General features: G+C 35.4%; 1 protein-coding gene across 1 annotated transcript in view; it reads right to left on the bottom strand.

Annotated features, from left to right (window-relative positions):
- Window positions 1–1,893: 1,893 nt before the first annotated feature.
- Window positions 1,894–17,481, bottom strand: part of LOC141501099 (nuclear transport factor 2-like) — a 36,733-nt gene continuing 21,145 nt past the window's right edge. The window contains exons 3-4 of the mRNA XM_074204780.1: window positions 3,943–4,041; window positions 1,894–2,007 (exon numbers count right to left, since the gene is read on the bottom strand). Of these exons, the coding sequence (XP_074060881.1) occupies window positions 1,894–2,007; window positions 3,943–4,041 (213 nt within the window). The remainder of the gene's footprint in view (window positions 2,008–3,942; window positions 4,042–17,481) is intronic.

The following is a 17,481-nucleotide window of genomic DNA, read 5'->3' as shown; positions in this document are numbered from 1 at the left end:
GCAATTAATGTGAAAGAAATGTAGGAGTTTTAGTGGACTGCAGATTCAATTTACGTCAACAGTGTGTATGACAGGCAAAAAATTAATGCTATTCATAGAGTGCTTTGAAAAGAGTACAGTACTCAGAAAAAGGGAGATGAAAAACTCCTAAAATTCTGTCTTAGTTAAATTAATCTAGAATAGCATATTGTTCTGAATCTCATATTTTAGAAGGATAGACAATCTGGACTGCTTCCAGAGAGGGCAAAAAGAATAGTTAGAAGGGAGAATACAATACTTGTCTTCAAGTATTTGAATGGTCATCACATATAAGAATGATTCAGCTTTTGCTGGGCTGAAGAGGATAAAACTAGGAGCAACAGATGGAAGTAGCAGAGGGTCAGATTTAGATTTGAAGTAAGGAAAAATTTCTTTACAATCAGAGACATTCAATAGTCTAATGAGCATCTATAGGATGTTCCCCTCACTGGAAGTCTTCAAGTAGTGCCTGGATGACCATTTGTCAGGGATGTGTGGAAGAGAACCATCTTCAGGTATAGGGGCAACTGGAAAGATGCCCCAAGCATCTGTGAACAATGAAAGACAGTGGGGTGGGAATGAATAGAGTGAATATGGAAAGGTTATAGGCTCAGGAGATGTGTGTACCCATTCTAGCTCTGCTAATAATTAGACAAATCACCCCTGTTCTGAGCCTGGGAACCTGTCTAAAAATGAAGGAATTGGTTAGACTTTAAATTCTCTTCCAGTTTTGACACTGTGAGGTATTGATTGGAACCAAACATAAAAAGTGCTACTTTATTTCTTTCTCAGTATGAATCAATATTTTGTGTTAATTTTTACATATCAAAACTGATATGTAGAACTTTCTTTTAAAATGTGTTAAACATAATAGAAAATTCATAAACCAGAATAAAAAAGCAAAAGGGTCTGGCTCTTCGTGCCTTCTGTTGGTATAAGGGAACATGGTATGCTCGTAATCTACAGAATACTTAGCAATTATTCTAATTAATACGACATAACCAAGCTCAGAGAGGTTGCCATTCCTCTAGAGTTAAAAATAAATCCATGTGTCTTGGGCACTTCTTTTGGCCCATTTAATGTAGTAGATTTTAGATAATTTTTTCTTTCATGGTTTTTTAAAAAAAAATAGCATTTCATCATTCCTAGTATCCAGAGTTGTGGTTCATTGGTTTCATTGAAATTATATACTGAAATTGGTAACTTCACATATTTAAGAACATAAGGATGATAGGATTCAGTTTGATGGAACAGTAACACAAACATTATAAATCTGTGTGAAAAAGCAATTTCCTATATTCTAATATTTGACACGTAAAAGTCTACTTTGTGTCAGCCACCATCCCACAGATGTTCTGAGTACAGCTATAAAAATAACTTGCCTAGAATTAACTGCATTGCTAACTAATTTTTGGCTGAACACAAAGCAGGGGTATTAAGGAAGTGAATCGGGTTTTCCAATCCAGAGTTCCTTTAAAATGAGAAGTATCTATCGTTATTATTATTATTAAATTCATGCGTATGAAAGAATTTTCCCCCCTCAGTTCTAACAAATAAAAATGTGGTCCCCTAAACAAGGTCTTTTTTTAAAAAAGGTACATTTTGCTTACATCTGTTTTCCCAAGACAGCACTTTGGTGCTTTTTCTATTTGAGTCAATTTCCCAGTATCGTGAAATTTTGATGCAGAGCTCTCCATCCTTTCCCTGAAGTTGCCCTTTGATTGTTTTACACAGCCATCCATGTTCTTTATTTTTTCAACACATAGCACAGCAGAACTAAACGAAAAAATCCAATGTTGTCTGTTTATCATATGTTGAATCAAGCCAAGAACAACCTGGTAGGGAAAGTGTGAGAGTAGAAAGAATACAAAATACTTAAGCAAAGTTGTACAAAGCCAGTCTAAAAATATCATTAGTGCAAATCCATTTGTCATTCATATTCTTCAGAATAAACAGTTGGTGGAATCCCATCACAGGCTCTTCATCTACCTTTTTAAAAAGAAGGGAGGAAGTTATTCTATGGTATTCAGTTTTTAATAATTTTTACTGTCTTTTTAAAACCTTACTACCATTTTGTAAATATCCTTTCCCTCCCTCTCATCCTCCCAGAAAGTCATCCCATATAACAAATAGCATTTTAAGACAAAAAAATAGAGGGAAAAATCAGCATAATTGATCAGTTCATTGAAAAAGTCTGAAAATACGTGCAATGTTACAACTTAAAAATCTTCCAGAGAGTCATAAGGAATGAAGTAGGGATATTTTCTCATATCTCTTCCTTTGTGCTTTTTTCTAATTTTGAAACATTGATTTGATTTTATGTTTGTCCTATTTATTAAATTATTGTAGTCATTATATATATATATTGTTTTCTTAGTTCTATTTATATAGTGTTTTAAGTGGCATCCAATCATGATTAGTAAAATTAAATGTCATTATCAGACTATAGAGGAACATATTTCTCCTATGTCCCTTCTTACTAAAATACTTTATGCTTACCAAGACAGAAAGCTTTTATAGTTTTTTTTGTGAATTTTACAATAGATACAGTATGCATCAGAAGTGTATTTCATTTTGATGTTATCACTGTCCACAATCTTTGAAAAGATATGTATGTTTTAGACCTTTAGTGAATGAAGAGTACATATTTCCCACTCCCTCTGCCACCCCAATTCCAATCACTTCATTTGCCCTATTCTGTACATTAGTTTCATTAGCTTTTTTTGAAGTATGGTAATAGAGATTGCCGTATTGCAGAATACAATATTTCAGATGTGGATTTATTAAATAAGGGTAAAATCACGTTTTTATACTTATTTATATCTGTTGACAAAAAAGTGGATCAATATTCTCAGGAAATTATCTATAACTACTTAATTCCTGCTCTGAATTATAATTGCTGATTCAGATTCTTTTCTTTTAAACTATAATTTAGATTATTTACTTATAAATGCATAGACTCATAACATATTTTGGTATTCTAATTCTCATCAGTTTGACATCTTCCCTATTCAGAAAAGTTGAGTGTCATTCAAATACCTGGAGATTTCATTCTTCCAAATCAACCATCATCTTTTTATTCTTACACACATTTGTCCCATGGATTGTCAAAAAGGGATTGTCACACTGTTTTTCAAAGAATTTTTAAACCTTTTTAATATTTATACTCCTTCTCAGAGACCTCCCTGTTCTCATGTGACATTTTAATTTTTAAGGAAAATCAATCTTTTTCCTTTTACTAAGATGACCTCTTGACTATTGCTAGTTGGTCATAAATCCATATTTATTTTTTCTGAGTCTTTAATATAGTGATTACATAGTTTCCAGGCTTCTTATAGGTTATTGACTTTTTCAATTCCACCTCTCAGTCTTTTCCCCAAACATTTGCATTTTTCCTTTATTTCATAATAAATTTCTTGGTTTTCTTTCCTCTTACTATGGTTGAATTTACTTATCAATTCCCAGTCCAGTTTCTAGTCAATAATTAAGTCCAAGTGCAGTAAATTACCTCTCTATCCTGTCCTAGGCATCATTTAATGATAAATGATAAATCTAAAAGGTTTGATAGGATATATCCAAGTTGCTAGAATGGGTCCCTCTATGAATGATAAATTATATGGTGATTAAATAATAGATTACTTCACCCAAAGACTGAGGGTTTATGCCAAAGTTTCATCAATCTATTGGTAATCTGATTATGCAAGTAGAAATTCAACAACAACAACAATAACAAGTTTAATGGACAAGGGAAGAACTAAAGGGGTTGATGAATATATGGTCAATGTTGAGTCAAGGAAAGATTCAGAGAAATACAGAGCGATTGTCAATAATATAATAAGGAAATAAGAAACAATGATAAAATTTTATACTTACCAAATACTTTTCTTAAATGCATTAAGTAGCATCAATTTTTAAAATCCTTACCTTTAACTGACCCACAACCATACTAAGGATACAGTTATCTGGAGCTGGTTGGTGATCTTGAGATGTGATACTGTGCTGGATTTTTTGGAATGGAAGATTCTAGTAAGAAGTGGAAGGGGGAAACACAGGCATAAAATATTTGAACTTCAAATAAATAAACATTTATTAAATTTTACATTAACAAAAACAACAAATAGTATATTTACTTAGAAATTAGTACTATTAAATTCCTGGATAATTTTTAGGTCGAAATGAATGATTGCATTGTATTTGTTCAAAAAGCTAACATAAACTATTCTAGTTTGCTATTATTATGGAACTCCGAAAAACCTAAACTCAATATTCTATTTTCAAAGTTGGATTACTGCAAAGATAGAAGAAATAAATCTTAAGAATCAAAATGAAAATAAATGGAAAGGAATCATTTCATGTTCTAAAATTATATACTCAAAAGTCCTATTCAGATGACCTCACTGTGGTAGGGATCCTGGTTCTTTGAGGTTGTGCTGATTGAGTGCCAGCTCAAGACAGTCTTTAGTGAAAAGTACTGAATCAGTTACAGACTGTGGTCTTCAATATTGATTCTAGAAGACCATTTTCCATCAGTAACTCTACTAGGTTTCAGCAACATGTTCAGGTGATCAGTTCTGAAATCTCATCACCATGCAGTTTTTGATTTACAACACTTTCTCAACTCCCATCCAGTGTCGAACATGGAATCAGGAAAATTCTTCTTCCTGAGTTCAAATCTGGCCTTAGACTAACTGACACCCTGGGCAAATCGCTTAACCCTCTTTGCCCCAGTCATCTGAAAAAGAAGCTGGAGAAGGAAATGGAAAACCATTCAGCATCTTTACTAAGAAAACCTCATATAGGGGTGGCTAGGTGGTGCAGTCAATAGAGCACCAGCCCTGGAGTCAGGAGTACCTGAGTTCAAATCTGGCCTCAGACACTTAATAATTACCTAGCCATGTGGTCTTTGGCAAGCCACTTAACCCCATTGCCCTGCAAAAACTTTAAAAAAAAAGAAAAAGGAAAACCCCATATGGGTCACAGAGTCAGACATGACTAAAGCAACTGAACAACAACAAAAACAACAGCTCTATTCTGTCAGGTACCTCTCCCCTCTGATGGGAGAGATGGAGGGAAGAGCAATAAATTCCTCCCAAAGCCTTCCTTTATAGAGACCTAAGAACCATTTGCTTGGTCCATGGAACATCATAACTCCACTCTTGGTTCCACCCTAGTACTTTTCATTTTCAGCTTCCTTTTGTGGGTTTCTTGATTCCATTAGATAGTAAGCTACTTGAAGCCAGGGACTATTTTTCTGTTTCTTATTTGTATTGATAGTACTTTGCACAGTGCCTAAACATAATATGAACTTAGTAAAGGTTTGCTGAATTTGAGTTGATTACAAATATAAAAATATAGACATGGATACTGTGTCAATTGGTATTTCTTAACTTTTTTTTAATAGAGGGAGAAGAAGATTCTTGAGGAGTAACCATGGCATAAAACAAAAGCATCAACAAAAACTTGTGATGGGGTTTTGGCACATACCCAGATCAGCCAAGATGGAAGTTTCCACAAGGGAGATGCCAGGGACCTACTTCTGAGAGACCATTCTACTTTGACCTACCTCAATGCTGGGAACAAACTCTTTCCTTGAACAACAGAGTCAGAACTGCCTGCTTAAAAATCTACCTGATAGAAGATAGTCTCAAGGTCTTGTCACCACAGCAGGGACACCATTATTCAATCTTAAAAAGCACCTAGCAAAGTATTTGTCCTTCATTTTTGAAGAAGACCATGATATCAGGGAGGTGATGCCATGACAAGTATGTGAATTGTATCTGAGTGAGGTGATGCTCTGATAAGTCATCAGTCTTACATTCACCTTCAGAATCACCTGGGTCCAGTGGCCAGATATAAATCAGAATGACTGGAGGTGATCCTGGATGCAAGGCTGTCAGGGTTAAGTGACTTGCCTAGAGTCATACAACAAGTGAGTATCAGTTGTCTGAGACAGGACTCCAACTCCTGTCCTACTGACTCCAGGGCCAGAGTTCTATCCACTGTGCCACCTTAGCTGCCCTAACTAGCAAAGTGGATTGAGAAGATTGAGGAGCTGGTTAAGTAGATTGAAAAAGACTGGTTTGACAGATAACAGGAGAGCCAGTAAAGTGCAGTGTCAGGAAAACTTAGGAGAAAATATCCAGGAGATGATCGATAATATAAAAAGCTACAGAGGAGTCAAGGATGAAGACTGAAACAGACCATTAGATTTGTTATGTAATAGACTGTTTCTATTCATGAATTGGAAAATGTCTAAATGGTATACTATTATGACTTGAGAAATGACCAAAAGAATGGTTTCAAAGAAACATGGGAAGGTTTGTATGAACTAATTCAGAGTAAAATAAACAGAACCAGGAGAATAATTTATGTAAAAACAGCAACTTCATAAAGACAACGTTGAAAGACTTAAGAATTCTGACTGATGCGATGATTAGCAGTGATTCTAGAGGATGCATGCCACTGACTTCCAGGTAAACTTCCTGGCCACAAACAATTTGAGAGTTTATTTTGCTTGAATGTGAGTATTTGTTACAAAATTTGTACTTTTCTCTTTTTTTCCCAATGGGAATGGGAAGTAGAAAGGAGAGAAAATAAATTCTTGATGAGACAAAAAATTTTTAAAATATGTAAGGATATTTTGAGTTCTGGCCAAGATGGCGGAGAGAAGACAGGCACAGTTCTAAAGTCTCCTGATCTTTCCCCATCTATCATATGAAACAAACCTCTTAACAGAAATCCGACCCACAAACCCCAGAAAGAAAAGCCAGGAGAAAGAACATCTACCTCAGGATTTGTCTTCTGCAGCAGCCTTGGGCAAATTCAGGCGGGTGAGTCTGGGCAGGTGAGTCTGGGTGCAGAGTGTGGATCAGCCCCAGATCAGCCAGATTAGCAGCTGAATTGGAGCCGGTGACTCTGAGGGCCTGAGAGATGGCCCTGCTTGATCAGTGGTGGGGCTAGACTACTGGGGCTTGAGTCAACTAGGGAGCAGAGGCACTGGTGTTGGTGCTGTCCCTCTGGAGCTTGCCAACAGGGCTGGGGGGGAGAGTTCCGGTGCCAGAGAGCTGTGGACACCATCCCTGGGCTCATCAGGTCTGAGTAACTCTGAGTATATGCCTCCATTGTGGCTGAGGCCTCTTTCCAGAACAAACAATTGCAGACTACTTCTGCCTCAGGCACAGGTGTGTGAGCAGAAGAACCAGCCCAGCTGACAAAAGGGAGAAGAATGACCTCACCCCAGGGTAAAGCCCACCTTTGAGTGAAGGCAAAGAGATTCAATAGCTTCAATTGCTCCCTTCAAGCTAAGGGAGAAGGCCTCAATCAAGGTCACAGACACTCCAGAGAAAGCAACCAGCACCTCCTACTGGCTAACCAGAGAAATTGCATTCAGTGAGTAAAGCCTCTAGTGATCCCAAACCCCTGTAAACCAGCCCCTCCCCAACTCAAGGTCTTAGCAAAATGAAGGAGGGTCAGTGGAAAGGTGGATCTATAGAAAAATTCTTGGAAGGAAAAGATCCTAATTCAGAGAGACCTAGAACCTCTGAGGAGAATATGATCTGGTCTTCATCACAGAAAGACTTCCTTGAAGAAATAAGGAAGGAGTTTAAAAATCAACTGGAAAATTTGGGAGAGACAATTAATACCTTGCAACAAGAAAACAAATCCTTAGAAAATACAATTGGACAAATATAAAATGAGACTAAATCTCTCAGATCCTCAATTGGACAAATACAAAATGAGAATAAATCTCTCAGATCATCAATTGGACAAATTGCAAAATGAGAATAAATCTCTCAGATCATCAATTGGACAAATACAAAATAAGAATAATTCTCTCAGATCCTCATTTGGGCAAAAGCAAAAAGAAAATAATTCTCTCAAAACCTCAATTGGTCACATGGAAAGCTCTTTCAAAAGTAGAATTGACCAACTGGAAAAGGAGTTGTAAAAGGTTAATGAAGAAAACTCCTCCCTAAAAAAAAGAATGGAGTCTGCCGAAACTAATGACTTCATGAGACAGCAAAAGCCTGTTAAACAAAATCAAAGAACAGAAAAAATAGAAGAAAATGTAAAATACCTCATCAGCAAAACCACTGACCTTGAGAATAAGTCGAGGAGGGGAAACCTGAGAATTATTGGACTTTCTGAAAACACTGAAGAGGAAAAAAAAAAGCCTGGGCTTACTATTACAGGATCTAGGGATGGAAAATTGCCCTGATATCATGGCACCAGAGGGCAAAGTAGTTATTGAAAGAATACATCGATCCCCGCCAGAAAAAAGACCCTAAAATGAAAACTCCAAGGAATGTTGTAGCAAGATTCCAGAATTATCAGATAAAACAGAAAATCCTGCAAGCAGCCAGAAAGAAGCAATTTAAATATCAAAGAGCTACAGTAAGGATTACACAGGACCTGGCTGCATCAACATTAAGGGATTGAAGGGCCTGGAATGAGATATTTCAAAGAGCAAGGGAGCTTGGAATGCAGCTAAGAATCTACTATCCCACAAAGCTGAGCCTCCTCTTCCAGGGAAAAAGATGGACATTTAACAAAATGGAAGAATTGAAAAAATTCCTGATGAAAAGACCGGAGCTAAACAGAAAATTTGGACATCAAAAAGGAGGTTCAAGAGACACATGAAAAGGTATAAAAAAGGGGGGGGCAGTAAAAGGAAAAAAACCTGCTATCCAATAAGTTAAAACTGGCTATATCCCAGCATGGGGGAAAAGATTCTCATAAATCTTGAGAACTGTAACTCTAACAGAGAGAATATACCTAGCCAGAAGTGATGGACATTCATAACCTATCCATGAGATTGCTATCTAATGGGATGTAACTGGTTTTAAACCCCACTTGGGAGAAAAACACTAATAACTCTCAAGAATTTTAACTCTATTAGATAGAATGTACTTAGCTAGAAGTTACGGATACTCAGAATTTTCTATGACTCCGATAGAATGATCTAAAAAACACTACCTCCTTAGAAAGGGGGACAGGAAGGAGATGGGAGGAGGGAGGGGATTGAATGGGGTAAATCTCATACACTAAGAGGTACAAAATACCTATGATAATAGAGGGGAAGAAGGGAGGAGATGAGAAACACCTGAATCTTCTTCTTATTAGATTTGGCTTAAAGTCAATTTACACATAGTTAGTTAACTTAAAAAACATCTAACCTTTCAAGTATTAAAAGGGGAAAAGGTAAGGGGGGAAAAACAGAGAAAGGGAGGGGCAGTGGGGAACAAAGGGGAACTAATAAAAGGTAGGGAAGGAAAAAGGGGAAAAGGTTAAGGGGAAAGAAAGGGGAGGGGTGATATAGGAAGGCAAACACACTGAAGGGGGTGGTATTCAGAAACAAAATACTGGGGAATATGGATAAGGGGGGCGGGGGGGAAATACAAACAGAGGGAAGATAGCATGGAGGGCCATAAAGAATTAGTAATCATAACTTTGAATGTGAATAGGATGAACTCTCCCTTAAAACGTAAGTGAATAGCAGAGTGGATTAAAAACCAGAATCCTGCAATATGCTGCTTACAAGAAACTCATTTAAAGCAGAAAGATACATATAGAGTAAAGGTAAAAGGTTGGAGAAAAATATATTTTGCTTCAGCTGAAGTGATGCAATCCTTATCTCAGACAAAACAGCAGCAAAAATAGATAGTGTTAAAAGAGAAAAGGAAGGAAACTTTATTCTCCTAAAAGGTACCATAGACAATAAAGTTATTTCAATACTGAATATATATGCACCCAAATGGGATAGCATCCAGATTATTAGAGGAAAAGCTGAAAGAACTACAGGAAGACATAGACAGCAAAACTCTACTAGTGGGAGACCTCAACCTCCCACTCTCAGATCTAGATAAATCGAATCATAAAATAAGCAGGAAATAAGTTAAGGAAGTAAATAGATTGTTAGAAAAACTAGATATGGTAGACTTATGGAGGAAATTGAATGGGGATAGAAAGGAATATATACCTTTTTCTCTGCAGTATATGGAACTTATACAAAAATTGACTATGTACTAGGACATAAAAAACCTAATGGTCAACTGCAGAAAGGCAGAAATAGTGAATACATCTTTCTCAGATCACAGTGCAATAAAAGTCATATGCAATATTGAGCCAAGGAGACATAGACCCAGAACCAGTTGGAAACTTGAATAAATTCATTTTAAAGAATGAGTGGACCAAAAAACAAATTATAGAAAGAATTAACCATTTTATCCTAAATAATGACAATAATGAAACAACATACCAAAACCTATGGGATTCACTCAAAGCGGCTCTCAGGGGATATATTATAGCTCTAAATGCTTATATGAATAAATTGGAGAAAGAGGAAATCAATGAACTAAATACGCAACTAAAAAAATTAGAGAAAGAACAAATCAAAAATCCCCAATTAAGTACCAAATTAGAAATTCTAAAAATTAAAGGAGAAAATAATAAAATTAACAGCAAAAAACTATTGAATTAATAAATAAAACCAAAAGTTGGTATTATGAAAAAAAACAATGAAATTGATAAACCTCTGGTCAATTTGATTAAAAAAAAGAAAGAAGAAAACCAAATTGCTAGTATCATAAATGAAAAAGGTGAACTCACCACCAATGAGGAGGAAATTAAAGTAATAATTCGAAATTATTTTGCCCAACTCTATTCCAATAAATATGATAATCTAAGTGAAATGGATGAATATTTACAAAAATATAAGTTGCCCAGGTTAAATGAAGAAGAGATTAAATACCTAAACAGCCCTATCTCAGAAAAAGAAATTCAACAAGCCATTACTGAACTCCCTAAAAAAAATCTCCAGGGCCTGATGGATTCACAAGTGAATTCTACCAAATATTTAAGGAACAATTGGTTCCAATCCTATACAAACTCTTTGGAAAAATAGGGAAAGATGGAACTTTGACTAACTCTTTCTATGAAACTAATATGGTACTGTTACCTAAACCAGGAAGAATTAAAACAGAGAAAGAAAATTATAGATCTATCTCCCTAATGAATATAGATGCAAAAATCCTAAATAAAATCTTAGCAAAACGATCACAACAAGTCATCACTAGGATAATACATTATGATCAAGTAGGATTTATTCCAGGAATGCAGGGTTGATTCAATATTAGGAAAACTGTTAGTATACTCAATTATATCAACAACAAACCTATCAGAAATCATATGATCATATCAATAGATGCTGAAAAAGCTTTTGACAAAATACAGCATCCATTCCTATTAAAAACACTAGAGAGAGTGTAGGAATAAATGGACTGTTCCTTAAAATAATTAGCAGTATCTATCTGAAACAAGCATTATATTCAATGGGGAGAGGCTAGAGGCATTCCCAATAAGATCAGGGGTAAAACAAGAATGCCCATTATCACCACTACTATTCAATATTGTATTAGAAATGTTAGCATCAGCAATTAGAGAAGAAAAAGAAATTGAAGGAACTAGAATTGGGAAGGAAGAGACAAAACTCTTCACTCTTTGCAGATGACATGATGGTCTACCTAGAGAATCCCAAGAAATCATCTAAAAAACTACTGGAAACAATTAGCAATTTTAGCAAAGTGGCAGGTTATAAAATAAACCCTCATAAATCCTCAACTTTTCTATATATGTCTAGCAAGAAACAGCAGGAAGAGCTAGAAAGAGAAATCCCATTCAAAGTAACCTCAGACAATATAAAATATTTGAGAGTCTATTTGCCAAGACAGACTCAGAATCTTTTTGAAAACAATTATAAAACACTTGTCACACAAAATAAATTAGATTTAAATAACTGGGCAAATATCAACTGCTCATGGATAGATAGAGATAATATAATAAAAATGACAATTCTACCAAAACTAAATTATCCTAAATTATCCTAAATTATGCCCTACCAATCAAAATTCCAAAAATTAATGAGTTAGAAAAAAAATTGTAAGTAAATTCATATGGAGAAATAAAAGTCAAGAATTGCCAGGAGCTTAATGAAAAAAAGTACAAAAGAAGGTGGCTTAGCCCTACCAGATCTAAAATTATATTATAAAGCATCAGTCATCAAAACTGGTATTGGCTAAGAAATAGAGTGGTGGACCAGTGGAATAGACTAGGTGTAAAAGCAGGAGATGATTATAGTAATCTGCTGTTTGATAAATCCAAAGAGTCTGGCCATTGGGATAAAAACTCCCTCTTTGATAAAAATCGCTGGGAAAATTGGAAGTTAGTATGGAAGAAACTTAGATTAGACCAATACCTCACACCCTTTACCAAGATAAGATCCAAATGGTTACAGGACATAGACATAAAAAAATACTATAAGCAAATTAGAAGATCAAGGACTAGTCTACCTGTCAGATCTATGGAAAGGGGAACAGTTTATGACTAAGGAAGAGTTGGAGAATATCACCAAAAACCAATTAGATGATTTCGATTACATTAAATTAAAAAGCTTTTGCACAGATAAAACCACTGTAACCAAGATCAAAAGAAATGTAGTAAATTGGGAAACGATCTTTACAACTAATGATTCTGACAAAGGACTCATTTCTAAAATATACAGAGAAGTGAGTCATATTTTTAAAACAAAAAGCCATTCCCCGATTAACAAATGGTCAAAGGATATGCAAAAGGAATTTACAGATGAGGAGATCAAAGTAATCCATAGCCATATGAAAAAATGCTCTAAATCATTAATTATTAGAGAAATTCAAATTAAAGCTTCCCTAAGGTACCACCTCACACTGCTCAGATTGGCCAATATGACCAGGAAGGATAATGATCAGTGTTGGAAGGGATGTGGGAAGTCTGGGACACTATTACACTGTTGGTGGTGCTGTGAACTCATCCAACCCTTCTGGAGAGCTATTTGGAACTATGCCCAAAGGGCAACAAAAATGTACATACCCTTTGACTCAGCAATACCACTACTGGGTCTATACCCTGAAGAGATGAGGAAAAAGGGTAAAAGCATTACTTGTACAAAAATATTTATAGCAGCCCTGTTTATGGTGGCAAAGAATTGGAAATCCAGTAAATGTCCTTCAATTGGGGAATGGCTTAGCAAACTGTGGTATATGTATGTCATGGAACACTCTTGTTCTATTAGAAACCAGGAGGGATGGGATTTCAGGGAAACCTGGAGGGATTTGCATGAACTGATGCTAAGTGAGATGAGCAGAACCAGAAAAACACTATACACCCTAACAGCAACATGGGAGTAATGTTCACACTTGAAGGACTTGCTCATTCCATCAGTGCAACAATCAGGAACAATTTTGGGCTGTCTGAAAAGCAGAGTACCATCTGTATCCAGATAAGGAGCTGTGGAGTTTGAACAAAGTGCAAGGACTATTCCCTTTAATTTAGAAAAAAAACAGATAGCTTATTGTCTGCTCTTGTTACCTCTTAGACTTCTCTTTAAGGATATGATTTCTCTCTCATCACACCCAATTTGGATCAAGGTACAACATGGAAACAAAGTAAAGACTGGCAGAGTGCATTCTGTGGGGGGGAGGGGGGAGGGAAGCAATATTGGGGGGAAAATGTAAAACTCAAATACTATCTTTAATAAAAATAAATTTAACTTAAAAAAAAGAAAGAAGAAAACCAAATTGCTAGTATCATAAATGAGAAAGGTGAACTCACCACCAATAAGGAGGAAATTAAAGTAATAATTCAGAAGTATTTTGCCCAACTCTATGCCAATAAATTTGATAATCTAAGTGAAATGGATGAATATTTACAAAAATATAAGTTGCCCAGGTTAAATGAAGAAGAGATTAAATACCTAAACAACCCTATCTCAGAAAAAGAAATTCAACAAGCCATTATTGAACTCCCTAAAAAAAAATCTCCAGGGTCTGATGGGTTCGCAAGTGAATTCTACCAAACATTTAAGGAACAATTGGTTTCAATTCTATATAAACTCTTTGGAAAAATAGGGAAAGATGGAACTCTGCCTAACTCTTTCTATGAAAGTGTCTATGGTGTTGATACCTAAATCAGGAAGAGTTAAAACAGAGAAATAAAATTATAGACCTATCTCCCTAATGAATATAGATGCAAAAATCTTAAATAAAATCTTAGCAAAATGATTACAACAAATTATCACTGCAATAATACATTATGATCAAGTAGGATTTAACCCAGGAATGCAGTGTTGGTTCAATATTAGGAAAACTGTTAGTATACTCAATTATATCAACAACATATCAATCAGAAATCATATGATATATCAATAGATACTGAAAAAGCTTTTGACAAAATACAGCATACATTCCTACAAAAACACTAGAGAGTGTAGGAATAAATAGACTGTTCCTTAGAATAATTAGCAGTATCTATTTGAAACCATCAACAAGCATTATATTCAATGGGGAGAGGCTAGAGGCATTCCCAATAAGATCAGGGGTGAAACAAGGGTGCCCATTATCACCACTACTATTCAATATTGTATTAGAAATGTTAGCATCAGCAATTAGAGAAGAAAAAGAAATTGAAGGAATTAGAATTGGGAAGGAAGAGACAAAACTCTCACTCTTTGCAGATGACATGATGGTCTACCTAGAGAATCCCAAGAAATCATCTAAAAAACTACTGGAAACAATTAGCAATTTTAGCAAAGTGGCAGGTTATAAAATAAACTCTCATAAATCCTCAACTTTTCTATATATGTCTAGCAAGAAACAGCAGGAAGAGCTAGAAAGAGAAATCCCATTCAAAGTAACCTCAGACAATATAAAATACTTGGGAGTCTATTTGCCAAGACAGACTCAGAATCTTTTTGAAAGCAATTATAAAACACTTGTCACACAAATTAAATTAGATTTAAATAACTGGGCAAATATCAACTGCTCATGGATAGATAGAGCTAATATAATAAAAATGACAATTCTATCAAAACTAAATTATCTGTTTAGTGCCCTACCAATCAAAATTCCAAAAATTAATGAGTTAGAAAAAAATTGTAAGTAAATTCATAAGGAGAAATAAAAGTCAAGAATTGCCAGGAGCTTAATGAAAAAAAAAGTGCAAAAGAGGATGGCTTAGCCCTACCTGATCTAAAATTATATTATAAAGCATCAGTTATCAAAACTGTTTGGTTTTGGCTAAGAAATAGTGTGGTGGATCAGTGGAATAGACTAGTTGCAAAAGCAGGAGACAATTATAGTAATCTGCTGTTTGATAAATCAAAGAGTCCAGCTATTAGGATAAAAGCTCTCTGATAAAAACTGCTGGAAAAATTTGAAGTTAGTATGAAAGAAATTTAGATTAGATCAATACCTAATACCCTTTAGCAAAATAAGATCCAAATGGTTACAGGATTTAGACATAAAAAACAATACTATGAACAAATTGGAAGATCAAGGACTAGTTTACCTGTCAGATCTATGGAAAGGGGAGCAGTTTATGACTAAGGAAGAGATGGATAGCATCACCAAAAACAAACTAGATGATTTCAATTACATTAAATTAAAAAAAAAACTTTTGCACAGTAAAACCACTGTAACCAAGATCAAAAGAAATGTAGTAAATTGGGAAACAATCTTTACAACTAATGATTCTGACAAAGGACCCATTTCTAAAATATACAGAGAACTGAGTCATATTTTTTTTAAAAGAAAGCCATTCCCCAATTGACAAATGGTCAAAGGATATGCAAAAGTAATTTACCGATGAGGAGATCAAAGCAATCCATAGACATATGAAAAAATGCTCTAAATCATTAATTATTAGAGAAATGCAAATTAAAGCTTCTATGACATACCACCTCACTCACACCTCTCAGACTGGCCAATATGACCAGAAAGGATAATGATCATTGTTGGAAGGGTTGTGGGAAACCTGGGACATTATTAAGTTGTTGGTGGAGCTGTGAACTCATCCAGCCTTTCTGGAGAGAAATTTGGAACTACAAATGAGCATACTCTTTGATCCAGCAATACCACTCCTGGGTCTATACCCTGAAGAGATGAGGAAAAAGGGTAAAAACATCACTTGTACAAAAATATTCATAGCAGCCCTGTTTGTAGTGGCAAAGAATTGGAAATGAAGTAAATGTCCTTCATTTGGGGAATGGCTTAGCAAACTGTGGTATATGTATGTCATGGAACACTATTGTTCTATTAGAAACCAAGAGGGACAGGAATTCAGGGAAGCCTGTAGAGATTTGCATGAACTGATGCTGAGTGAGATGAGCAGAACCAGAAAAACACTGTACACCCTATCAGCCACATGGGGGTGATGTTCAACTTTGATGAACTTGCTCGTTCCATCAGTGCAACAACCAGGGACAATTTTGGGCTGTCTGCAATGGAGAATACCATCTGTAACCACATAAAGAGCTGTGCAGTTTGAACAAATTTCAAGGACTATTCCCTTTAATTTAGGAAAAAACCGAGACATCTTATTGTTTGATCTTATTATCTCTTATACTTTTTATTTCCTCTTTAAGGATGTGATTTCTTTCCCATCACACTCAATTTGGATCAATGTGCAACATGGAATCAAAATAAAGACTGACAGATTGCTTTCCGTGGGGGGGTGGGGGTGGGGGGAGGGAATTAAGATTGGGAAAAAAATTGTAAAATTCAAAACTCAAATAAAATCTTTTAAAAAACAAAAAAATATGTAAGCACATTTTAAGAGATAATTGGTAATTTTGGAGAAAAATTTCAATTGAATGTTGAGGTTGGAAGCCAGAATACAAAAAATAAAGGACTGAAAAGAAAGTTAAAAGAGGTACCAATTAAAGACTTCTTTCTCATGGTGTTAACTGAAAATAGAAAAAGAGATATAGTATAACAGGTTCTAAGGATGATTAGATTGAGAGGATTTTTCAAGGGTGAGTGAGACAGAGGAATGTTTATGGATTTTTCTTTTCTTTTTAAAATCAGAGAGGGATCCAGAAGAGCCTGAAGATAAGGGACAGTGTGGGGATGACAGCATCATCAATTTGATTGAGGAATCATGAGAAAATGTGATCAAGGATATAGTATTTGCCTTGGAAAGGAGAACGGCTACCTCTTTCCTGTAGACCAGAGGAAGAGGAAATCATGGAAGCAGAGTGCTATGTGAGGTAGAAGGATTTCTTGTCAAATGGCCTCCATTTTTTTAGTGATGTACAAAGAGAAGTCCTCAGGGTGGGAGAATAGGAGAGGAGTGCCATGCGAGGATTGCAGATAGATGAAAAACTAACTACTGTACTTAAAAGAAAGAGCAAATCAATTAAAGACATATAAAAGAATATAGTGAAGGTCCTGGTGAAATTAAGTACTAAAAATTTATACTGAAGTGGACCCAATCAATGGAGTTTCATAATTTTTCCTAGTTCCATTCAGCAATAAGTGAATAAGAGAAGAGGAAAGGTTGATGGTGTGAGTAATCCAAAACATGATCAGTGACAGAACAAGGGGGGGAGAGATTCAAGTGTTGAGGATAATGTAGAATTGGGAGTGATTTTCT

Source organism: Macrotis lagotis, chromosome X, assembly GCF_037893015.1.
Source record: "Macrotis lagotis isolate mMagLag1 chromosome X, bilby.v1.9.chrom.fasta, whole genome shotgun sequence".
NCBI lineage: Eukaryota > Metazoa > Chordata > Mammalia > Peramelemorphia > Peramelidae > Macrotis > Macrotis lagotis.
Note: the sequence above shows the minus strand (reverse complement) of the source record. Positions and strands in the feature narration are given on the sequence as shown.